The 26,902-nt window shown below is 41.6% G+C and overlaps 1 protein-coding gene across 5 annotated transcripts in view; it reads right to left on the reverse strand.

Annotated features, from left to right (window-relative positions):
* The window catches only part of LOC105564600 (lachesin-like), a 52,997-nt gene that overhangs the window by 21,834 nt on the left and 4,261 nt on the right, over positions 1–26,902 (reverse strand). For all 5 annotated transcript variants that reach the window (XR_001009138.1, XM_012017085.1, XM_012017086.1 and 2 more), the window contains exons 2-3: positions 23,878–24,014; positions 4,661–4,758 (exon numbers count right to left, since the gene is read on the reverse strand). Coding sequence is in view for 4 of the 5 variants with exons in the window: in XM_012017084.1 (XP_011872474.1) it covers positions 4,661–4,758; positions 23,878–24,014 (235 nt within the window). In the remaining variant the exon portion in view is untranslated. The remainder of the gene's footprint in view (positions 1–4,660; positions 4,759–23,877; positions 24,015–26,902) is intronic.

Genomic DNA, 26,902 nt, shown 5'->3' on the forward strand with positions numbered 1-26,902 from the left:
CTACGTCTTTTTAATCATTAAACTTTATGTCGAAAATTAATCGTGACTGATTCGCGTTTATTGACTTTAACTGATTTACTGCTCAGATATTTAGTAGAAGATTAAGGGAGAGAGAAAATGAAGTTATAGCACAAGTGATACCGAAATTTTTAGAACATATGTTTAGCTAAAATTCTTTCATGGCACTCGCGTTTCTCGATGAAAATTCGAAAATATTTATATTCCTGAATCTTCGTATATTTTACGTGAATAAAAGTAAATTGTTGAACGTAGGGAAAACATTTTTAATTCAATTGTGTTGCTTTATTTCTCTTCTTCTCTTTTCTAATACCTTTTCAAAGAAACTTGTTTTTAACCTTTTAATTTTTCCAAGGTTAAATATTTAGATTTATATTAATAATAATTATTATATTTATTATTAATAATTATATAATATAATTATTAATAATAAATATTAAATTATATGAATTAGTGCAAAAGAAAGATATATTCCAATTTTCTAATGTGCGCATATTATAAACGCAAATAAGACGACAGAACATATTTCGTTTATTCACAAATTGCTATGACAATTCATAATATTCATAATTACAAATATATGCGGAGGAAATTTTATTTTACACAATTGCACAAGTTCAATATTTAAAACCGCAATGTAATTTTTTCGCTTTTCAAGCGACAAGCGGGTGGGACTAGAAATCGATCTAATAATTGAATGTGCGATTATTCGCTTATTATTTATCTTCCCATAATCCAGTTGCTATAATATTTAAATATCCTGAAAATTACTTAAAGATCCCCACGTTACAATAGTTTCTGGATAGTTGATTAATTTAGAGGAATTATTAATACAGATCTTGGAATACGCTCTTAAAACATTGTATGACGATCCCGCGACATTCTGCGTAACGAAACAAATCTGGAGAAATTTAGTATTGATATCTGCAACTGAAACTTTCGCTCAAAGGGAAATAGGGAATTTACAAAGTTGAAAATTACATATTCCGTGTGATCGTTTTCAGTCTTAACTACTGAACTCTGCTGAATTTCAAGCTGAATGCATATTTACCTAAATAAACTAGCGCAAACACTAACACATATTGGCTAAATTTTCTTTAACAGCACACTTAAGCGGACATATGAAACTAGGTATCTATAATGATGTATGTATCATGCATAACGATATACATAATTTCGAGAGAACTAACAGCCTTGGATCGATTTTCGATGAGAGATGTGGAGACAAACTTATTATTAATTCAATATAAATTTAATCAATTAGTTTCTCTGACAAGACAAATAAACGTAGAGATCGTGCGTTAAAAATTAGAATTTTTACCGAGGTTCTGTTGATTTCAATTCGGAATAATAACGCAACGGCGGGAGGGATTTTTTTTGTTTTTCAAGAAGACCCCAAGCTTTTTCGCGTTAAAATATTTTAAATAAAGTTTAACGGCTTTGTTTACATTGGAGGGAAACCGCGCGCTATGCGTGCATGCGTTTTAAACCGCGACGGTGAACCATTAGACGCCCGGCAGATAAAGTATCGCGAAGTTTTAACTAGTGATGCATTGACGTAGTTGGAAATGCGCCGGTGTGAATTATATACTTGCAACTTCGTTTCACAACGAAGACTAAATCTTCAGTCGGCGCGTCTGTGCACGTGCATTAATGTTTTACGTAGAGACACGTACGCAATGAGCATTTACTCGTCCACTTTTCGCGCCGTTTCGGAGAAAGTTTCATCACCATTTATATTTAGATAAAGGCACGTAAGTAAAGTTACTAAGCAAAATTTAAGTAAATTTAAAGCCTCTTCTCTGTCGCATCTTTGCACAAGTGTTTTCTCTTAATACATAATTTATGTAAAAAATCTATATCTGCGTACATATATTGACACCTTCTTTCCGATTGAAATTTTGTTTATTTTGATGTACACTCATCTGCCTTTAATAGATAAATTTTAAGCGGTGCAAAGTTACACTAAAATGTTTGTAGTGGCTCAACGAGTCAAATTTGACTCAATGAGTAGTCGCCGCTGCTCCTATTCAACATGCTGTTATTTTTAACTATCGTGTATAGTAAAATTTCTTATTTTAACACAAATTGTAGTGAAAAGAGCAACTACATTGTTTATTCAGCTCATTTTGCGGATTCTTTTAACTCCGTTGTTTAATTAAATTAAACGACGTATCGAGTAGGAGCAGTGGCGACTACTCGTTCGAGTTGAATTGAACGCCACAAATTTAACAGTGTAGAAAAGACTGGAATTATCTTACGACGTTTCACATATGGGAAACATGGGGAGTAGAAATTTTATCTCTAACGACTGGCGTCACGCTCGCATGGTTTTTCGCTAGAAGACACACTATTATTACAACACTTCTTTACGGCCACGTGCGTAAAGCTTATTGCTATCTATATCCGTGGCATACAAATATGCAAGTCTGTTTGTCGACGTAGCGCTGGGATATGGTGCACTGCAGAAAAATAGTACGGGAATATATAGAAAAAAAATTATTAAATGTGCGCGCGTACGCCGAACGGCAAACAACTATTGCCCAGAGTGTTTTTGGGCCAACCGCGAAGTGTATTCGATTTTGTCGTACCTGTGTAAAACTACGGTTTTACTACTAGGACACGGCAGAAAAAGAGAGGGTGGGAGGGGGGGGGGCGCGTATAATCCGCGCGTGGAAGCTCGCGATTCGCATTGTTGAAAGGCCCATTGTTGTTATCCGCGCGCATATCTCGTACTTGGAATGAATTACTGAATCGTAAACTACAAGACGCTGTGGAATAAATTAAACAGGATAATTACGCTGGTTGAACATTAACGGCGCGGCAGTATTGCGAATATCGGGGGGTATTATATCATCCAAACGTTTAATTAAGCTGCTTAGGCGTTACTCAGCATTCTGGAAAATGTTATTTAACGCGAAAAGTCTTTAAAACGTTCAACGGGAAAGTGAGACTTGTTAACTTTTCTCGTTAATCGCGAAACATAATAGCATCTACATTGCTTTTTTTGCGTATAAAAAAATTTGAACGTCCGTTACTATTAACCTTTTTTCTCGCTTTATTTAACTTTTTGTCTATATTTGCGCACGATATTGCAGCAACGGGAAAAACGCTCTGTATTCATTTCATCAGTTACGATTCAAAATTCGTTGTATGCCGTATTCTTTTATGACCACGTTTTGTTTTTGGATACGTAGTAGTTGTTTCGGAACGTATTAATTGTGGAATTTAACTAAGTAATTAATTTTTCTGTATTTTCTCACATTGTTTTATTATATGTACACTTAGCGGGGTCTCTGTGAACTTTCTATATTTTGCAGAAATTGGCGGTGTATATTTTATATTAATGTTGCGTAATGTTGGACGAAATTTAATTTTATATATTACTCTCCGTATTTTATCGCGTGCTTTATTCTAGGTCGTCCGATAATGTAGCGCTTTTTGCAAAATCTGCCCAATCTCACATATTGCGGCGCCGCTATAATTAGCGATCAATTGATAAAGACGCATTCGTCGGAATTACAGGCCGGCAAGATCGATCCGCATACAAATTTGCGGTTATTGAATTTTGTTTTACGGACGGTCGCGCGAGTATGGGTCGGCACGCGTTAAAAGCGCCGTAGCTAAAATAACACAAAATAATGGCGACGCGCGAGTTTTAACGCATTTAATCGCACGTAAAAGCTTTATTCCGAGGGGAGGAAAAAAAAAGATCATCGGCGCGATGTCCAACGTGGAGTTACGCGGCAAATCGTACGCCGCATTCGTTCGCACGGCTCGACTTTTAAATTCTAATTAATCAATTCGTGCGACGCACACATAGGCGCGGCCGATGGGGCGAAAAGGTCGGGGGCGAAATGGCGACTTCGCCCGTCATCCTTTATGCGTGGGCTTATCGAATATACCCTGCACATTTCAGTTGCAATTTGCAGTACCGAACGTATTACGATTACATTGGTGCCCCCTCGTTCGCTCGCTCGCTCGACTTTTCCCGGGAAGATTCAACGTGAAATACAAAAATGATCTCAATGTTTTATATTAGCAGTTGGCCGTGTGCTAACCCGGGGCAGCGTATTATGCGAATTCGCACAAGAGAAAATTAACCTGGGTTAACTCGGGCGTTACTGAATTTTTTGCCCGTTTAAATGAGGTAAAGAAATTCTTATTTTCGCGTATTTTTGCGCATACACGAAAAATGAATGAACACGAACGTTTCGGTGCAACGTGGCGGAAGGGCCGCTCTTCGACCGCGCTCGCGCAGTTATTCCAATAGGAATTGGCATATGTAACTACGCGTTTTCTCATCGTTTGTATCGCGTTATTTGCTTACTTGGAGCGAACGAGTGGAAAACTCGCGCCCGCGGAAAAATACAAGAAACCGTGCGGGCGGAGCGCGCAAAAAGACACTGGTGCTCTGACATCTGCCAGAAGCAGCCCGGGGGCGACCCATTTATTTCCGTGGGATTACCCGAATTTCAGATTCTCTTATCGCTCTAGCAACGTGCGCTTATGCGTTTCCAAGTCGGCTAATTAGCACCCGGTGCTTGCTCCGCCGCGAGCGCCAACACGCTTTGCGCCGCGCCGCGCCGAACCGAGCCGAGCCGAGCCGTTCGTTTCTTGTGAAAATTCACCGGCTGCTTACCTTGTAATTTCCCACTTTCCTGATGGTACAGGAGAGAGCGACCTCTTTGCCAATAGCGGCGGTCACGTTGCCGATCGGCTCGGAGAAGCTCGGCACATCTGCGAACCAAAAGAAGCTTCGCATTATGCTCCTAATTAAGTTGAGGCATTCCGAGACCCTTGCGCAGGCAACGCGATACCTTAGAAAATTTTAACTAACAGACTCTTTAAGTAACATTCTACAAGAGAGAAGGAAATAACGTTGACACTTACACCTGGAAACAAGTTGCACGGATAAAAGTTAAATTGCACGAAGCTTTCTGAAACACGATTATAGTTTTAATGACATATTTTAACAGGTACAGAGCAATTTTTGCGACAAAACGTTTGAGGAAAAATGTCGCGTTTGTCGACATTTTAATATTCGTTATCGTATATATTGTGGCGATAAAATGTCGAATATTAAAAATAATTAACCGATGAAACTGCGAGTGCGAGTAACAAAGCGTTAAAAGTTATCCAACAAAGTATCGGTGAGTTACGGTATTGTTTGTTCACCGAATGTTATATCAAATTGGTCGTAGAGTAGGCGAAATTTAGTAATGGATTAACCACAATAGATTAATCGCCTTTATTGATCAATCAATGTTCCCTGGAGAACAGTGCCCTCCCGGGTACAATTATAATTCAGGTGGTTGAGCTGCGCGCGTAAACTTAAATAATTTATAACCGTGGAGCAATGGAAGACTTGAAATAACGATTGGCAACGAACTCCCTCAAGTGAGGTAATTAAAAACACATAAAGCATCTAATATTGCCCGTGGCTCTAACTGTAACGTTAGCCGGGCCAGAAAAAGCGTCGAGCGTAATTCTAATTTTACGAATTGTTACAATTTTCGAAAGAAAAAAAAAATAAAATATTTCGTACGAAATATCCAGCTTATTCGAGAGTTTCGCGCAGCGAATATCGAAAATTGCAATTATCGCGCTTACATCGCACGCGAAATTTGAACGCGTTTCGCAATTACATCCCTGCGCGTGATGATTAAAATAAATATTTCGCAATGCATTATTGGCGCTTCAGTGATACACGTCGTGTGCAAACGATACATCATGTCGCAGCGAGATTATGAAACTAATATCGTTCATTCAACTTTCCATTTCCATAACGTAAAATAATGTTATAAATATTCGGTCCCGCGTCGATAAATCGTTATTTTATACGAGGGTTAGCGCGCTCGCGCGCGCGTTGCTTTGACAAATATTTTATGCCACTCGAGGCAGACGCAGTGCTTCGATGTTCATGATTCGTTGCCTCTCGTTAAAACGCACGTGACGGCGCAATAGCGGCGATTAACGGCTTGTTGACGAATATAATACCGTATCTCGAACGGTGAAGTATAGTTTTAATTTCCTGTCAAGCCCCAAATTGCAGCCCGTTGACGTAGATGGCGATGCACCGAGTTGTCCCTATGCATAAGAATCGCGGGACGCGTTACAAGACTGATATAAATGAGGAATATAATAATGAATATTCATCAAAACGCCAGCTATGGAGGGCCGTTGATAAATTCTTCATCACAATAGCGTTAATCTAAAATATATTGTGAATACCTCGTTCGTGGCTTTCGCGAATGCCATGGCTTACAATAAGCACAAATACGCACTCGCGGGCGCGCGTGTGTATTTCATGCAAATTCCTCACACAAAGTGGCCTGTGAACATTGCCGTAGCTTATATCGCATATTGTACCGAAATCTGAACATTAAGATAACGGGAGAAATTACGCATTTATCAAGTGCATTGGAACCGCTGCGCGGTAAGTTTGCACGCGTTACGTGTCATAAAAGCGTCCCTTAATTTTCGATTATGTCATTAAGATCCGAGAAACTTCGGCTGTCACATCTGGTGGGTAATTATATAATTGTTAGTGGAACTTGTCGCCCCCCCCCCCTTTCCCTTTCGGCTGCTCGAAATCTCGCGCGATCTCGCGGAGTGATCTCATTGTTTAACGTTGAAAGAACTTACGTGATCTCGGCAAATTCACGTGGAGATTTTCGCTTATCATCTTTCTACTTCTAGAGGAAAATTACGTAATTGATCTCCCGAGTTGTCCAATTTTCCTACAATAAAAGTCTAGATTCATTCTTCTTGATTCATTCCGCTTGCTCTCGAGAACAATGCGCCGGCTTTATTTTACGAAAGCACCGGCGATTCTTCCCACCGGGCCGGGCACCGTAAAATCGAGCGGGCGAATACGGCGGCTGAGAGAGGGAAAAAGCGTAGATCGAAGCGGAAAGTATTACGAGGCGCTACACACTTTTATAAGCAAGAAACCGTCTCTCTTGCCGCGCGGCTTGCGGCGGTGGCGCGGGGCGAAAAAATGGGCGAGAAGTTTAAGCGAACAGCATTCAGCTGTATCGCGGGCACGGCACGTGGCGCAATATTGAAACATGCGCCAAGTCAAAGTTTGCAAATACCATCTCATTGCCGAGTCATGCTCCTGCAGGAGGGGGAGGGGGATGTGGTGCATCGGGCGCGCAACATCCGCCGGCCTTTCCGCATCGCGGTTGCATCGGAACGGAAGAAGCCCCGTGACTGCAAACTGCGTCGGCCAATCCGAAACCGTGTAATATTCCGGGATACGTCGGAACTGTATGCCGGGACCTCGCCGGGCGTTTCGCGCGTGACACAAGGCTGGACGAGCGGCGACGGACGCAGGACTCGCGAGTTAAATGTGTCGAAAGTGTCGGCGTTGGTTTGCGAGGTCCGTCGATCTCGGGCGGGACCGAGCGCGCGCGCACGCGATGGTATTATGATAAGATATTCACTGACAGAAACAGGAGAGGAAAGGAATTTTCAGCTTCCACCGCGCCATCGTCCCCGCGGCCGTATCCAGAATGTAATATAAGGAGACGTGGGGGGGAAAATAGCGACGTTACTCGCTTCGAGTGGCCTCGTCTACGGGGGATGAGATGGGAAGATAGGGGAGAGATAAGGAGACAGTGAGAGAGGAAGGGAACTCGAGAGATTTTGCTTCTCTCGAGAGGGATGATGCCGCGAGCGGTAGGCGGGTGTGTACGTGTGGTCGCGCATACACACTCGTATCGCTCTTATTTTATGGCGAAATTATTCCAGGAGAAAAATAATTCAATCTCTGCGCGGTACAAGTTACGGTACTTGGCATCCGCGCTCCCGTACTCGAGTGTCGCTCGTTTCTGCGGACTCCGGAATGCCGATCGAAGAAGAGGGCGGATCGGCTTTCACTTTTGGCCCTCGACATCGGCCCGCGCTGATAATCACGGTGAAAAATAAAAGACGCACCCCTCGTCGGGAAAATTGATCTCTCCGTCTCGTTGTTTTGTCACGACTCGGTCTCCACGAGACGAGCACGCGACGAATTATTTACGTGGTCCGCCCCTTTTACAGATTTCTTTACACATTGTTGCGAGAAGAGCGACTTACTTACCTTTTTAAAGGGAAATTTAAAGATCGCTTGGGACGACAGCGGCGCAATCGAAATGCGAATTTTTAGCTCGAGGGAAGGAACGAATATTCGACTTTACGGAAAAGATGGTTGTTGTAAAAATATATTAACCTGTCGGTCTATTACATTTCGTAGGAAAATGTTTACCTTCGGTACGCGCAAGGTGCAGTTTTTTTTTAGATACGAGCGAGGGGAATAACTGTAATGGGCGAATATCCCCGAAACTATTTGAAATATCAAAAAATCGTTTCGAATTTTCAAGTAAAAGTTTGATGGAACGTGTGCGCGTGTGCGATGGAAAACATGGAAACCCTATATAGCAATCGAATAACTAAACGTCAAAAATCAGGTGTCAGATTTCGTAGTTGCGCTCGAACAACTTGTTATCGTTTCCATTTAAAACTAGCGTTCGTTAAAACAAGTTAAAATTTGTAAAATCTAAGGCACGCTAATTTCTCACAATATCCGAAGTTTTACAAAAATATTTAAAATAAAATCATTGCGAACACACGTATGTGTAAATGTAGGAAAGTCTTGGAGAGCATTTTTTAATTTTTAAAATGTTTTATTTTTTCGTAATTTATTTTTTGGTGCACGATATTTCGAACGTAAATTCTTGAGAAGTACGAATGTATAGGTGTTCAGTTGAAATTATTGACGGAGAATTGAGCGCGAGATAACACAGTTGTAATGCGCAATATTAAATGAAAATTGTTCCCGGTTTATAAAATACGATGCAATTTTTAACCAATTTCGAGCATGCGATGTTTTATTTCCACAGTGTCGACTTCCATGCTCATTTTATGATCGCTAGCGCATCGATTTTTTACGCGAGATACGGTATTTAAGAGATTTTTACATAATTGTACATTTCGCTTTTCGCGATCACGATCGTTTGCGAGACGTCGCGAATGCGGCAGAGCGAATAAAAGTTGCGGCGGCCAGTAGTAGAAGTAAGGCATGAGACCGACGCGGCGTTATTTCCTTCCGCGTCGTAAAATACGTAACTACGTTAGCGGCTTTAAGCAATCGAGATTCGAACGCGATAGAACGGCTGCGCCGTTTCTGTGGCAGTTTCTCCGCGGGAAGCCTCCGGGGCGAGAAACTTGATATCAAAATAAATGGCCGTACCATATCGTGACGTTGTAAAGAATCTAAAAGAATTCGGGCGTATACGACGATGTTAAACCAAACAATATTGCGCTCGTGTGATACATGCGAACATTACGTCCCAATCGAGTGATAAATCCGTCAAATCGAAGCTTTTTTTTCCGAAAAAAAGACGTGGTACATAAATAACTTGGAAAGTTATGTAATAAATCTCCACGATTGTTATAAAATTTCTGCGAAATTACTCAGTTTCGGTAGGATCGGCGTTTTCGGAATAATAGAAGTGGAGTTGGGTGGAAAAGTGAGGAAGGTGCGGGACACAATTTAAAAGTGGAGAGGAAGAGGTCAATGCAATTCATGAAACTTGATGAATACGATTTTAAACGTTACAGAAATGAAAGAAGTTACCACAAACGATAATTGTACCTTTCCAGTCTGCATAATTATACGATTTCATTCAACAAATATTCTTCCTTCGTTATTCATTAATCTTGACGATGAATCCTGCCGATCTAATAACTGAAGAACATCGTATCTCGAGTGTATCGAGGCCAATAGTCTCGTGAATTACATGATGAATTACACGACATCGAACTCTCGTTAGGCGAACGATCGACTCGACTGGCCGATAGTTAAAAATAACTGAGAAGAAGGACCGATCTATATATCGCGTACGCGCGCGAGCAATAACTTTGCCAAGTTATCGCAGTTTTCACATCGACCGTAAACACCGAGGCACCTATACGAGTGGAATTTTCGAATAGAAATAAAATGTAGAGGGGCCGAACGAGATTGGCGATCCAGGCCGATTGGCAATATTCACAAATAAAGGGACCGATTCGTTCGCGTGCAATACCCGATTTCCACGATCAACAAAAGCGTCGCGATCTAACTCAGTTTTCCGAGCGTTGAAACATAAATCTCGGGCACCTTGCACGGAATTTTGGAGTCCGAGCGAAACGCCGGGAAACGAACGCGCGCGCGCGTCAAGGGAAATGGGCCTCCGAGATCGAAATCGGCGTGCAGCTGCCAAAGACGACGACGACGACGACGACGACGACGAGGAGCAGGAGCCGCGACACGTCTGACAGGACGAAATATCGTTCGACGTATTTCAGAGATCTTACGGACACTATCCGCCGACTATACGTACCGACACGTAGAGCCGATACTGGTGATCCAATCGAGAGATCGCGGGGTTGAAAGAGGGAGGAATGTTTCTACGTGTCGATGCAGTTACACGATGTTCCCGCGCGAGCGGATTATCGTGAACGGGGGAATCACGGGACTGTCTAGAGATGGGACCGTCACGCACGAGAGAAACCAAAGTGCTCGCCAGCTACGGTGTACGCTGCAGATCGCGCATTCGACAAATGACCCTCTTATTTCGATCGCGTGTCTCGCCGATACGCAAAATGCATCGCAATGCGCCGAAATCAATCGCTATCGAGACGTTCGGAATAGACTTGGAGTTCGTAGGAAGCAATTTACGATTGCGCCGCGTCCCTTGTGTGTGAAAGGAAAATATATAATGGAATGCGAGTTTAATTTGTTTTCAAGCAAACACGAAATATTATCCGTCCGTCAAATTAATACTTGCGTGAAATGCATTGAAACGTTTCAACTGTTTTATTTGTGTATCCAACGTGACTGTATCGGGCACTGTTGATGCGTTAAGGAGTTAAGGAGATTTAGGTTTAAGTGACCGCAAGCCCGCCACAGTAGACTGGAAACTTAGATCCCCTTAACACCTTCTTAACACGTCGACAGGCCGATAAGAAATATTATTAGTAGTCGCGGTAGAATGAGAAATTGACAACGCGACAACAACGATGAGAGCGCGCTGTGTAAAATTGATTTCACCCGTTTACTGCGTTATAACGGAAAATTCAACGCTGAGATTATTGATAGGAATAGTGTAAAAATGATCGCACGTTGCCTCGCGAAATTGGTTTAACTTTTTGAAGCACCGCGATATAAAAAAAATATAGTGAAATTTTTTGAAACTTGCTGTCTCTAATAACTTGATTAAGCTTTTAATTGCTCAACAATGAGTTTATTTAGGTCCTTTTGTACAAGTGGATTGGTCACTTGAAATGACGAAGAAATATTTTTGTCGTATTCTTTTACATAAAAGATAATAATGCCTCTATGTTAGTTATTTCTATAGAGAAAAATTGTGCGTTTCGGGGACTTAATAGAGTTAATTACTTAACGGAATATCCGCGTTGAAACGACCGCGTGAAAAAAGCAGCTTCGATGCGCTTCCAGATACGACATGGGGTGAATTCTCGTTGCAAGGGAGTTACTAATTCGGCGACAGCATGTCGGGGACGAGCGGCCGTGCAAAATTTGAATCTTTATTTCGATATAGCGCGAGAGTACGAGCCGAGCTCCGTCGTCTGTCCCTCGTTCTATGCAAATTTTATCGTACTTGGAATGCTAACGGCTCGCTTAAATCGACCCGCGATTGCCCGTCCGGCATTAACTATCCGCTTCGTCTTCGAGTCCCTAAACACTCGTTTTACACCGTTGCTGACGCGCGAGACATGTATCGCGTTAAGTTAATAAGGACAGCCGCGGATAGGCGGGATGAATCGGGCCATTAATGCCCCCGGAGAAGAGCTCCGGGAAAGTGAGATTTTCCTTAAACGAGAGTTTAACAAAGTTCCCGGTTATTACGACAGAATAGCCAACTTCCGTGATAAGGAGGGCGAGGCACGGTCAACTTCTCGCTCGTCGGAAGGGTAAATATTTCTCTTTTTCTTTTTTGGTGCGCGCGAGGCTCAGCAAATTTTTATCTCGAGCGAAAGCATTAATTTGCGAAAAAAAGGACGACGACACCGGAAGTTCGGCTGCCACGCTCGCAGGCGACGGGCTTCGCTTCTTCGCCCCCGTGTTTCGCCGCTGCTCCCTCTCGCGCGTCGCTCTCTCGACGAGCGCTTAACTTTCATCGCGAAACTTGGGTATCATCTTGCATTTATTAAACCCTCTAGCGTATTTGGAGAATATTCCTCGGTATCGCTATGTCAATGTCGTATCGCTCCGCCGTGGTAAAATATAAACAATCTTCTCGATATATTTGCCCGAACGATCTCATTAATGTTTGCGCGATTACGCGATATTTGACGGCCGTGAAAGTAAAACAGTGTTCTTCGCAGTTCCGCCGGTAATTAATGTCAAGTTTGACAGAAATGCAAGTGGAAATCTCGATCTTTGACGAAGGTGGAAACTTGGTCGGAAGAACATGAATTTTTTAAGTGACGCGAGATACTTGCCAAATACCCATCTTAAAATACGTAATGAACTTGTGCTTTTGACGAAATATTTACGACCGTGTATATCTTTAAGTCTTGACAAATTACATAGCCGACGTATCCCCCCTACACCTCTTCTGTCATTCGCACAAGAAGGTGTCTCGTAATACGCCACAGTCAAACTAAAGCACCAAGTTCCGTAAGAGGCTAATGCGATGCAATATATTCGTGCGTGTATCTGTGTTAGATTAATTAGCGTACTTGATGTAAGATTTCCGCGTCACACATGGTAATTACACCGCGAATATGACTCCTCCCTCTCACGAGCAAGTCGAGGGTTCGTTTAAATTCTTTCACAAATAATATCCAACGATTACATCACAACTGCAGTTATATTGCATCGCTTTGTATTAATACATTAAAGTAGCAATAAAATGCAGCGTTGATGTTACGTAACAATCAGCGTAACGAGCAATTACCAACGAAATTTCCGTACGGAAAATAATAACGTAACCTGCGACGCACAATGATTGACGTACAAAGGGTAATTATATAAAGCTTACGACGATTAATAAATGCCGCGCATCGACTTTGCGGAAGAAGGCACCATCTGCATGCGCAACGTTTAAAGTCTCGTTCAACCGCGTTGTCGACCGGTTGTAACGCGTTTACAACTGCTTATTAAATCCATTGTGGCGCTCGGCTCATTGTCGAAACGTTATGTTTATGCGCGACTACGCTTGTCTCGAGAGACGTGTAATCGCCTTTAAACATTTTTCATTGTGTACCGTAAAAGCTCCAGCCTTCATTGTGGTTAAAAATTTTTTGATACTGCACGACGCGCATCGAATTTCCGCGGTTTTATTATTAACGGCGTTCACGAAAAACAAGAGTAATTAAGGAGTAAAAGAGAGAAAACAGAAGAGAAAAATAGAATTAGAAATTGAAAACCTCTGGAAAAAATGTGGTTTGAAATATAAGCACAAGATATAGAAAATAATGTTTAGAAAGTAAAAATATGACATGTGAAAAATGGAAAATTTTTACAATGATCATATTTCATATACATTTCTTTAGATGAACTTCCTAATAGTACAATTTCACAATGTAAATCTTTTATACGATACAATGGAACATTCTGCCTCACTAAATGTTTGCTCGTTTTAAAAATATTTTGCTAAATATTTTGAAAGCTCTCTTTTGTGCGCGTCTTGTTTCAAGTTTTCTTAAAATTCCTATTCGCGCGAGCTCTTCCCCCGTGCTTGGGGTATCTCGAACTTCTCCCGATGTAAATATGATCCTGGCAAAGTCGCTTTTTAAACTTTTCTTGAACTCGTAAAGACCGATAAATGTTTCGTCTTTGTAATACAATAGAGTCGTTTACTAACAGACATCGAGAGACGCCGGGCGTACATTTCGTTACAATATGAAATCTTTTAAATTACGCTGCAATTTGTTTGACAGTTGAATTTTTTATTAAAGTTAAGCGATTTTTCGATACACGACACGCGATACATTTTCGTATTATCTCTCCACACACCCTTTTCGCACGCTCCGGCGTTTTTGCAATAGAGGATTTGTTTGATGTCACCATAGCTGGCGACCGTTAATACTGAAAGAGTAGATAGTTAAATAATACTTTTTTACGAGAGCCCGTTGTCGGGGTAACAGCGGATATATAGTGTATGTCAAAGCGGAATGGCGGCTACGATGTGCGGAACGGGTTGAGGCTTAGCATACGAATATCCGATTCTCTGTTTGCGGGTTGCTACGGTGGTCTGATTTACATAGTTATTATGATATTATGCGGCTGCAAAAGGATTTTTATCATCAGCGCTGTCTACGCCACGAAGGGGGAAAGGAGGTACATGCCGTGACATACGCTTCCTTTTCTTCCATGTCGCTTTTTTATCGCATTCACAGTGCCCGGGACGGATTAGATGATATAAATCTGTCAAACCTCATTTCTCAACTTCCCGCGCGTCGTCCTCCGCGTCAAAGTTTTCATCTCGCCTATAACGAACGTTATTTTTTAAATTAACGAAAAAATACTTTTTTTTTCATTTTCGTCATATCGTCCAATCTCTTTTATACGTAAAGCGTATTTCACTTCTATTTGAAATCCAATTGATCGCAATTTATCTTCAGATTCGCTGTTTTCTTTCACCACGCTATTTCTTCCTAATTTTTCGCTCTTTTTGTAAACCTGGATTTTTTTATGTTTCAACATTTTTCTATTATTAAAACTATTCTCGCTGATAGCTCACATGTACGAAGAAAATATTTTAAGGCGAGATTGACACGAGATGAGATTTGATGTCTACAACAAGTGCCTCTCAGCAAAGATATTACGTCATCCTCACTAAAGTTTTATTTTAGCATACCAATAAAGACGCGGACTTTTCATAGATTTTTTGTAACCAAAACGACGACATAAGCGGATTATCGAACCATCACTCTAAAAGAGTTGAGAGGTTTTATAAGTTTCTTCAACTTTATTAGTCAGTTATAATCTCCACTTACTTTTATATGCTTAAAATATAGTCAATTATTAATATTGTAACTAATTATGTAATCTTTATATTTTATGTAATCTTACATTATTATACATATAATATTTATGAATACTGATTTTTCCAATAATTAGCCCAATTAATTATTTGAAGAAATGTTTAATTTTAATTTATACGGCTTAAATTGTCCACGAAATATTAAACATGAAATAGTGGAAATTTTAGAACCTAATTGGAAAATAAATTATATGTGATATATTGAAAAAGCATACATAATCTATAATAACAGGTGTATTTAAATCGACTCAAATTTAATTAAATTGTGATAAAATAAAATAACGAAGGTTCAAGCCATCAATAAATTAACGTATAAATAAGGAAGGTTTAGAATCGCAGCTGGCAGTTCGTATGGAAATATTTTATTTAGGTGAAAAATTATTAAACAGGTTTTATTCCGTGATTAGAGAATCTAATTAGGTCAAATTGTAATAATTTAGGTTGAATTGTAATAAGGGTAGATTGTGTAAGAATAGCTTTCGCATACTGAGCGGCGAAACATAGTGAGGAAACTTATACCTCGACCGTACCTTATTTCAAAATTTATGTGTTTTATAACCGGAGCTCCCTTATTTCCGAAGAGAAAATGGCGAGCGATCGCAAACGTGATGCGGGCAATTTTCCAAGTGATTTTGGTATACACGTGTAACGGGCGAGAGAAATCGGTATTTCTCACGACTCGCGGCGGATGTCGGCAATCGATCAACGGCAGAGAGAACTCGACTTGAGAACCTAATAAACGCCTGCCCCGGCTCTTCCTCGCCTCGGCGGAGGCTAAGCGGCGCGATACCAAAGCGGATTATTGAAACGCCACTCGAAGTCGAGGGGGGGGGGGGGAAAGTCCGTCGGTCTTAGCCAGATTCGCGGGATTTTAAATTCTCACGGCTCGAATCCCTGCCGAAACTTTTCCCTATCGCGCCGCGCCGCTTCGGGCCGTAAATATATATCGTCGGCTCGCGTTAGTTCGCCACCCGACATCCTTGCACCGCCCTTTCCGTAGGAAAGCGCAAGCTGTTACACCGTTCGACCTCCAAATACCGCCGTTGCACCCCCGTTTCAGACGTAACCACCCTTCTGGTGGCGATGGTGGTGGTGGTGGTGGTGATGGTGGTGACGGTGGTGTCGGCGGCTCGATGTCCCCAAACCGATGCATTTGCCGCCGCCACCGTCGCCGACTACGCCGCGATAATTCCATTTCCGCGAAGCGGCGCGAATTCGAAGTTTAATTAATCGAATCCACGCCCATACTATCTTCCCCATCCGAATCTCTCTGTCTTTCTCGCTCTCTTCGCCTCCCTCCCCCCCCCCCCTCTCTCTCGTTCTTTCTCCGTTGGCATCTCTCGTTCACCACGATTCTCATCTTCGGTCCACCCCTCTCGGGGACGACAAGCTTCGATCCCGGAAATTAGTAAGATCGCACATGCGGAACACGGAGGTTTCCCGCCTGTTGGAGCACCATGTGTATATACGTCCGTACCTTAACATTACACGCATACCGATACTCACCGATACGATCGTATGCAAGTCGGTGCGCACGATCACGTTACACAATGCACGTCGCGTTGCCCCGCTCGGTCGATCGGTTAATACGGCGCGGAAATGTGTACCGTCCTGAGACGGCGGTGAAAAGTTTACCGGAGTCAACGAGAAATTTACAAGCGTTCAACGCGCTCGATCGAGCGCCTTGAACGGCCGTTTCGATGGCTTTTCTTTCTCGTTTCTCGCGCGGAAACGCGATCGACATTGAGCGATGCCGAGGTGACGTAACTGAATCCATTATTCTGTGAGAGGCAAACGCGCCCGATAAAGAAAATTAATATAAACACCCTGCCGCGCGCAGGGTGAAGCTGTATCGAACTGTTTTTTTTCCTGTTTTTGCGTCGTCTCTCAACCCTCCATATATAATAATTTTCCAACGTATGGTAATCAAAATTCTGCTTAAGTAAATTCCACTTCTACTTGAAATTAACTGAAAATCAAGGGCTTGCTATACATATGTATTAGTAGTTTAGGAGTTTAGTTTGTAAACTGCCTGAGATTAACTGCACGACGGCATTGTGTTACGCAGACGTTGCACATTATGTGCCAGCATCGTTAGAACATAATTCGCGTAAGCCGCTTCATTTCACTCGCGTGAAGCACAAAAATTACTGGAGCGTTCCAGTGTTTTCGTTAACAAAGGATCCATTATGTGGAGCGTGGATGCGAATTTCAAGTGTTCGCCCTGAGGATTCTACTTGTTGCAATAAACGATGAGGCACAGACGACTGTCGTCCGCGTCCGTCCACGCGCGGGAAATTAAATATTTCAGCATTAATAGGAGCGACAGTTTTGCGCCCGGAAAGACGGTCGTGCACCGGCGTGGCGCGCACGGGAATTTCGCGCAGAAGACACAGAGCTGTAAAAATGCGGCCGCAACTGCCAACATTTTTTATCGTCCGACTATGAGCGCGAACCGCGCGAGGGAGTGCGCGAAATTGTATTTACAACTTCGGGTCTCGGACAATGGATGCAGCGCAGACCTACGCGTTTGTATACGCGTGCACGCAAATAACGGGGTACGCGTATATTACGCACTCGCAATTCACCTCACGCTCCTTCGTTCCTTTAATACCAACTCGCGCACGGATGCTCGCACCCGGGGAGCGCGTCCTTAACGTGTAAGAAGATTACTACTAGTACGTGAGCGCGAGCGAGAAACTATGCTCGAAACTATTCCTCATTCGGGCGTATAGCACATATTAATATTAAGCACATACCGTGCAAACACGTGCGCGCGGCGCTGCTCGTGTAACCGGGGTGTGATACAGCGTATCTCAGGAGTTACGCACTTTCCTTGACTTGCCAAAGCTAAACTAGCGAGGAGCAATTGTTTCGGTGTCATCGATAATTTCCGGATTAGCCGGCGTTAACGGCCGAGGGTTCTTGGCGAAATTAAAGTTTCCAGGGGTGCGCAAATAACAAATCTCTCGCTTTCCGCGTAATTTAAATCCTTTCAGACGCTGTCAGCGTCGTAAATCCTGAGCGTTTGTTTTTTAATCATAAATGATACGATAAGGACTCGCATATTTTGCACTGCAACAGCTTTCTAATTAGCGCGCTAATTAGCGCTACATCTAAACATACCCCCCCTCCCCCAGCGGCTCAAAATAAAACCGCGCCAAGAGTTCCGTTTATAAATCAGACCGCTGGAAGCAAAAAACTTTTTTCGTTAAATCGCCTTTATTAAACCGCATTTCATTGCACTTTTCAATCGGTAAGAAAAGTATCGAATAGAAATTAATGCTTCTTTGTCGCGATAGTGTTAACAACCTGAGAAGGCGATCGACCCTTTAAGGGATCTGCTATGTACGAGGCGAATTTGTTAACGACAATTGAATACTCGCGAGGAGATGCACACGAGTGCCTGTATATTCGCAATTGCATATGTCCCCGCGCAGATGTATACCTGTATAATCGCAAATGTAATTGGTTCTATACATGGTCCAGCGTCCTTAACGTTACACGTTACGTCGAAGCTTCCTCGACGTAACAGCAGTGCTCAGATGCGAACGGCGCTGCGCGGCCTCGAGACGATGGTCGAACCCGTACAGGATGTGTTGTGTAAACGCAGTTAACTACGGTAACGAAACACGTTTTGCCCGCTATACCGTGGACACGCGTACATACTTACATATATTATGTATGTATAAATATATACGTACTATACAATGTGTGTTTATATACACACACACGCACACATTATATAGTATGAGCTACATCTAAAGGGTTTCCCCGTGGAATACTGTCGGAGAATGGTGCCCGTGTTGCACCTGCGACGCTAAATGCGAAACTTTAATCTCGCATCTTAATCCGACTTTTGACGATCGGAGTAATATTTCTGGAATTTTACCGCGCTTACCTGGAACGTAAAATTTTAACGTTAAAAACCGGTTTTCGCTTAATATTTCAATCGCCGAAGATAATCGCGGATTATTTTCAATCTCTGGCTGAAAGCGCGATTAATTATAGATCCGTATTCATGGTCCGTTGCCGGGTTGTTTGTAAACGTGTTCACAAATATCTATTTTGCGAATTGCTATTTGAAGATTCTATTGTTATTTTATGCCCATAATAATCTCTGCGTACCTTGAATAATTACCGATTTGTCCAAATAATAATTGATTAATTTGCTTTCACACTCGTTAATGTGAATTATAATTTTACATTTAATTAAATAACTTTTTGCCACGGATTTGCAAAAAGGTATTGCACAAGTGCTTCTCCTTCGAGCTGCAACGTAGGGCTGTATGGTTTTCTATTTATCACTATCTCGAGATTTTACTTAAGTAAAATGTGCTTATCTATTTGCCGGTGAGCTAAAGCAATGCCGAAGCAAAGCTCTTAGAGCAGAGCTCTGTTTCTACTTGCCCACAATGTGTCCGTATTAGGAACTATCTGGAATGACGTATCACAGCGCGAATAGGCAGACGTATTGCGACGTCACGTATTACGTAGATAGACACGTACGAGTATATTACACACGAGAATCTGACATCACGCGCGTACCGTGGCATTTGATAAGATCGTTATACTACCCGAAGCGAATGATAGCAGCGCTCTATGCAACTTGCATTATATCATCTCTTAATCATTGCACGAATGAAATCAACACATCCGATGTATTGGCTGCTATCTATCGCTTCAAATTATCGCGTCTCACGTCGCATTTATATTTTCTCAGTTAGTTTTCGCAAACTTCTGCCTAATTTCGGGAGAGCTGATAATTAATTTAAAAAAATTATTTATTATTGCTTTAAAAAATCATATCTATTAAAATGGTAGCATTTTAATGTATAATTATGAGGTATAATTTAACATTAAGAGGAGGATAAACATGAACTGTTTCAAGTGCTTTTAAACACTTTCATTAATATACTCTGAAAATGTTCGCGGTATAAAAAACAACTAAGTATATTTAATTATTTTTATAATCTTTTATATTTATTATTTATTTAACATATCAGCTTTTTTACGCTATGTATTAAGATTTAACAAATAGAATATATTCTTTCTCTGAGTTTACGTTACATTCTTGAAATTTTTGACATCAAAACATGAATAGACACTATATTTATATGTAATTATTAAGGCGATGCAGTTATTGGCAAGTCTTGCTTGCAGATATTTTACGTTTAAAAGCATGAAACTTCACTTGTTCCGTGCAGGATCGGTACAAAGAATTGCTCTTAGCAAATTTCGCTTTAGTACGCATTTTGTTCTCATCTCTTTACATATAGCGCTCCAGTTTTACCTATCGACTATTGAAATAGAATGTTAAATAAAATAGAAATAGAAGTGAACGGGACCGCTGTCAGGTGTCAGAAAGTGTTGAGTAAGTAGGTGAAGTTAAATCAAGAAAACGGTAGGTAGAGATAGAACAATCATTTATTTTACGGATGTTTCCCTTCTAAATATCTAACTGAAATACATACATGATTTGAGAAAATTGGGTGACGAAAGAGACTAAAATATACGATGGTTATTAATTTCAACGACTTGAAACTATTAATGGTAGTATATTATTCTTGTCGAGGAGTGAAACAATTTTCCCCAAAATTTGATTTCGCGTTATAATTTCTGCAGCTTAAAAAATGTTTATGTCGTACATTGCACACAGTTGTAATTGAAATGCGCTTGTCAGGAATGAGTACATAAAGTATAAAAATGATAAAGAGAGAGAGAGAGAGGAAAAAAACAAGAAAAGGAGAATGTACAATATAAACGACCTGTCTGTTTCTGACGTGCATCAAGCGTCAGGCATACTGACGCATAATTGGCCAATCCTTCTGCATGCATACGTCACGTTTTCGCGTGCCCCGCCGTGATTCCGTCTATTCCCTATCGTGCGCATAAAATATCACGCGTTAGATTCGCAAATGGATGACTTGCAGCGGTCCGCCCGCCCGCTCGCGTACGCTGGCGCCTAAGTGGTAAACTTGTAAGTGGCGAAATAAAGTTGGGCAGGGGTTCCGCGTGCGCGCGCTCGCGCGCGCGCATGCTACCGTGTCTGTGACAGTTTAATTAATATCTTTCATCCTCAAAGGAAAAACTTGGCGAACTAACCGGCATGGACCCGGTTGCAATGCCGGGCCGGACTGGAACCACTTCAACTTCGGACGCAACGACAACGACGACGACGACGACGACAATCCCCCTCGCCAACCGGGACGTTCTCCGCGGCTCCATTCTTCTCCCGCTCTCGTTTACGTCTCTCCTCTCGCGATCACTCTGATAAAGTTCCGTATACTTTTCTTTTCTTTTACGTTACGGACGATTTTGCGCGTTGGCGCTACCAAACTGTAAGGTACGCGAGGCGGAGAATTTTCGCGACAAAAACGACGATTTTGCTCGCGAAAAATATATTAATCATATTAGCAAGTTTTTGAAAACAAATTATCGTATTTATTATAATATTGTTTCTACAATTTATTAGTGCAGTAATGTTATCGTGTTAAACGTTATTTCGTATATGTATACATATACGCTTTCACAATTTTTATCACAATATCGACGATTAAAAATAATGCGGATATCATATACTCTCGCTTTGACACGCGTAGATTTTCCGACCGCGTATCTCTGAGTGCACCGACGATTAGCTTTATAAAATATCGCGACAGCGATAATGCGCTCCCGACTGTAGAGACCGTGAAAGAGGGAAAAAATGAAGGCGATCTGTCGAGTTTGTAAGCCGCGATTTCTGAACAATCCGCAAAAATAAACGCGCGTGAAATCTGCATGCATCGAGTTTACTCTGCAAACTCACAGTTATGTCCAACGCCGTTATAACTCTTTGAAATATTTTACACAAGTTTTATGAGTTCATGACATATATGTAATTTACCATTGAATTAAAGTACTCGAGTTTGCACTGATAATTACAGATGTATTTTCAGAAATTATTCTGTAGAGATCGATGCAATCTTTAAAAGTGACGTAACAGAGGTCCTTTGAGGATTTTGCGAGCTGATTGTCAGGTTGTTTGCATTTAGCATTATATTTGTAGCAATACATGAAAATATAATTTCCTTCTAATATTCAGTGCATAAAGCACAAAGCTCTGGACAGATTTCACTAACAATAAGCTCTGTGAGCAAATAATAAATTTTTCTTGTTTGTCTACCGCGATGAAAATGAAATTAGTTTCGATGCATTCCTTATTTTGTTTAAACGAAAAGCTGTTTTAGCTGTTTAACCCACACTTTCGTGTGTCGGATCAAGATTTGCGTGAGGAAATTTTTCTCCCTTTCTTCGCCAAACATTATCGGGCTCTATGATAAAGGCAGACAACGTATCGCCGGCGCAACACCGTATAAATCTACCACGTATAGATAATATTTCACAATGCATTATTCAGATTTTTCACAAAGCTTTATATGCTCGGCGGGGAAACCCTTCAGACGTCGCGGAGTGGATACCGGCTCGTGTAGGATACACGTGACGTTACGGCATTTATTTACAAGTCGACACGCAACACGAAGTGATTCCTTTTACCCCGATTATAGCCGGTCAAACACCCCGATCATCGACACGAGAGAAACACGCGATCTTATCAAATAATTGGAAAGCTGCTTCGATGCACTTTAGAAGAGATATAGTCTCCGTATCACCGCGATCGTACTCGCGATTCCAAACAAACGAAATTATGATTCGCACGTTTAAGTTAAACCATTCAGAAAATAGATTTCGTCCTTTCTTTATATCTCTTACACTGTCTTACAGACTTGACATATATAAAATTACCACGTTACATTACTGTTGCTCGCTAATGTACGTGATATCCTAATTTATTCTTCTATTATTCTAATATTACTTTATTACTTATCGGCTGGCTTTTCCTGCATTTATTTACTTTTTAATTCACGTTCTCTTAACAACTGTGCTGTAAAAGACTAAAGTAAAGTCGAAACGTTCACTGTTTTGTACAATATCCGAAAACATAGTACTTAAAATTTTATTTAAAATCCTATCTTGGCTTCTGATCTTGAGATTCCGTTTTGCATTTTTTAAAATATGAGTTAAATTTTAATGGTGATTGTGGAACACCGATTTAATTTTGGGAAGAATTATTTCATGTATGAAAAGATCTTTTTTCTGTTATCAAAAATTTCATTGATTTACTACAGTCAAGACGTTTGTTGCAACATAATTTGTGTGAACGAACATAAATTAAATACATTTGTGTCGAGCTGGCTAAGACGCCCGTCACGGATTGAGGGAGGTCCCAGGTTCGAATCCTGGTTGGGGTAATATTTTTCGCAATAAGAATTTTAATCGCCAGTTGCGGTCAATAAAAATCATGGATGTTGTTAAATACATTTTGTTTTCAGTAATTTGCATTATAAAACTAAGGGAACGTGTGTTGATATAATGATGTTTTTTTTAATACTTTTTACAAATTAATTTCAATTAGCATATAATGCCAAGTAACGGAGGATAATTTGTATTGACAAATAGAAACTAATTCATGCAGGATTAAATCTAGCATAAAGAATAATCTCGCGAGCCCTGCTATACGTTAAGTCGAAAGATATTCGAGGGGGAGAGACCCTCCGACCATTTACCAATGTTTATTGGAGGGGACCGAGAGTAAAAGATACTTGAAGCGACGAGTGTCCTTTATTTTTCCAACGGTAATACGGGATATTTGCTCGCTCGCATTCCTCGGCACGTGCCATTAACGCTGACGAGAATTTCCGTCTCCGCGACGCGGAGGAACGAGAAAAGGAAAAACCAGCCGGCAATATGCAGATGAGTATATACAGGCATGTACCTGATAGCGTCGGATTCGTCGCGGACGAGGAGCCGTCTTGGCGGCGCATGGCGTCACTGGTAATTGCCGTTCCGCCGAGATTGGTGCTGTAGTCTTCGAGAAGTACGCAGCACAGTAATAGCCGTGCCACCCTCATTCTGAAAGAACGAAAGAAAAGCTGTACGAGAATAACAAACCCGCGTTCTCCGTCAACTCGCGTTCCGCCTCCCTTTCTCTCCGTTTCTCACCGTTTCTCTCCCTACATCTTGGATTTCACTACAAAGAAATACGAGGGAAACTCCCGACGTTTATTGCGCTCGTATACGATTAACCCGCGATAATTGTTGCAAGGCGCAATGTATGTGACGTGAGATATGTTGATACATTTTGATTAATACTCCAAATGTACGATAATTAATTAATTAATTAATCATGAAAATACAAAATGAATTGAAGCCGCACGATAATAGCATACTCACGAAATGTTTGCGAATTATTCCAAAATGTTTGAATGTGTATATTAAAACAAGCAATGGTTATTTAAAGATGTATTAAAGCATAGTGCTTTATATTACATATATTATATTTCCGGAACATTGGAACCTTAATTACAAATATTAGAGGTAAAACCGGTGTGATCTCTCAGCAGTGAGGGGTTACATAAATGTTCTCGAAATTATTGAGAGAGGTTAGTGAAGCCATCGTATTTTTACGTTTCAGTTGAAAAATATTTTGTCTAGCGTATCGATTTATACGTCAAAAAGCCAATTTTGGAGAAACAAAACAACATTTTATTGATGATGATACTTGAAAAAGCCCACTTTTGAAAATCTCACTGAAATGGATACAGTGCGCCTCGTGTGTTTCGCTATACATGTCATAGTGTCTCGCTATGTCTTTTTATATCTATCGTGTCGTTGTATTTTATAATATATTACAGCTGTAATTCTTGGCCAATTTCAAATAAAATTGATGAATAAATGCATAGGATAGATATAAAATTTAAGATTAATATCAAGAAGTTAATTTTCTTCCAATTTGGATATTTATTCGGGATAATTGAGGATAATTAAGGATAATTGAGGATAATTAGAACTTCTTCCTAATTCGTAATAAAGTCTCTTAGGAGAATATCGAGCTATTAAGAAACTATACGCGATAAAAAACATTTTGATTGTATCGTAATCAAACGACGATTAAGGAGAAAGAAAGAAAGCTGTCAAAATAATGAAATATTCTTGAGATTAAAGGAATGGAAAGATTTCTAACAAAATACACATAAACTGAAAGCTATATACTGTAAACTAAAGTAAAGAGAAGTAACGGCTCTCTTAATCGGCCGTGCCTATCGCGAGAAAACGAAGCTTTCCGGGGGGTGAGACCACCCCGCCTGCCCCCAACTACTCTCTCGAACCGCCGAAGGCGGCGGTGGGTGAACCGGTTAACGTGTTGCGAGAACTTTGCTCTCGTTCACATGCCGTACCCTCTTTCTCCCGTTTGTGTCTCTTTAGGTTTATTTTTTCGTCGTTTTGTCGCGCTTCTCCTTGTCTCCATCCTCGATCGATACATTTGTCAAGCGACGTATAAACGCCACTAAGTTCACGGCAATTCCACGTAACGTACGGGGAGAATCGACCGTCAAAGTGTTTTGCCGGACTTGGGTCGTACATCCTGGATGCTGGGACGCGGTCGCTCGTTGGTCGTCGTCCTTCGGGGAAACACGCGCGAGACAACTATCCTTTACGCTATCTCGTAAATAACTATCTCGGCCGTTTAGCGACGGAGATTTCAGTCCGCGTCCACGAGGCGGAATTTAACGCTCCTCTCCGCCGCGCTTGTACGCCGCGCTTATACGCCGCGCTTATACGCCGAGTAACTACTCATTCTTATTTACGACAGGACCAAATGAAAACCCCTCTTGGTCCTGTCTCCCTCCTGTCTCGCACTGACGCTCGTTATCCCTCGCTCTTTCACGGGACCTTCCCGGTTTTTTCTCTCGCTCACCGTCACTCCACCGTCCTTCTCCTGGCACGCCGATGTCAGATTATAAGCTCTTTGTCCCATCACGCTTACGTGTGATCGATGGCCCTCGCGGGCCGGGACGGAGGGAAAGATTTTCCGGCGAGAGCATCGTGATTTTTTGAGAGATTGGGGTCAAGAGGAGAGAGATATCCGAAATACTATACACCCGCTCATTTCTTTCTCACTTTTGTTTCAAGCGAGAATACATTTCTCTCATTTTCGAGCATCACCACGGGATATTTTCACCATTGCCACCGCCACCGCCACCGCCTTTTCCTCCGGCGCTTAATTTCGGCCTCACTTTCCGACTGGTACTTCCCGGAGGTTCTTTTACCTCTCGGGTCTTTAGAAGCAGCTTCTCCTCTTGCAATTTTATCTGATGGAAGCCAAGGGAAAAACCCGGGGCCAAGCTGTTGAGCTTGAGTTTAGTTCCCCGGCCGAACGAAAATCTCCCTGGCGTTCGGTTATCTGCCTGTTAAAAAATATTTCGAATCGAGACCTCATTTCTATCTGACTGACTGACACGGTCTTCCTCGCGTCTTCTCGCGCACTCGACTTTAATCCACGGCGGCACATCGTAAAGTAAAGTCATGACGTATCGATCGCGATCGATCTTGTGCGATAAATTCAGGCGTCTTGTACCAGCCTTGTCGAAGAGGCATCTGCTCCTCTGCTCGCTTTCTTTTTTCTTTCCTTTTATTTTATGAATCCGGCGATACGGACGGAGTACTTTCGCGTTCCATCTGAGGATCGCACATATATCTTCGCGGCATCTCGATTCGATAAGATACGGGAGAGAGAAATCCGGGGCCGCGCGCGCCCCGAGGAGGCGCTTGATTTATTCGAGTACGGCGAAAATCTTTTATTCCTCAATTATCGTCGCGTGAAAATATTTTAATCCGCCTCACGGAGTTTAATTCTCGCTCCATTTCCGCTGCTGTAATTTCCACGGCTCGATTTCTCTCTGTCTCTCTCTCTCTCCTCTCTCTCCTCTCTCTCTCCCCCCCCCTCCTCCCTCCTCCCT

The sequence above is a fragment of the Vollenhovia emeryi genome, unplaced genomic scaffold (genome assembly GCF_000949405.1).
Source record: "Vollenhovia emeryi isolate VEMERY1.0 unplaced genomic scaffold, V.emery_V1.0 DF939161.1, whole genome shotgun sequence".
Taxonomy (NCBI): Eukaryota; Metazoa; Arthropoda; class Insecta; order Hymenoptera; family Formicidae; genus Vollenhovia; species Vollenhovia emeryi.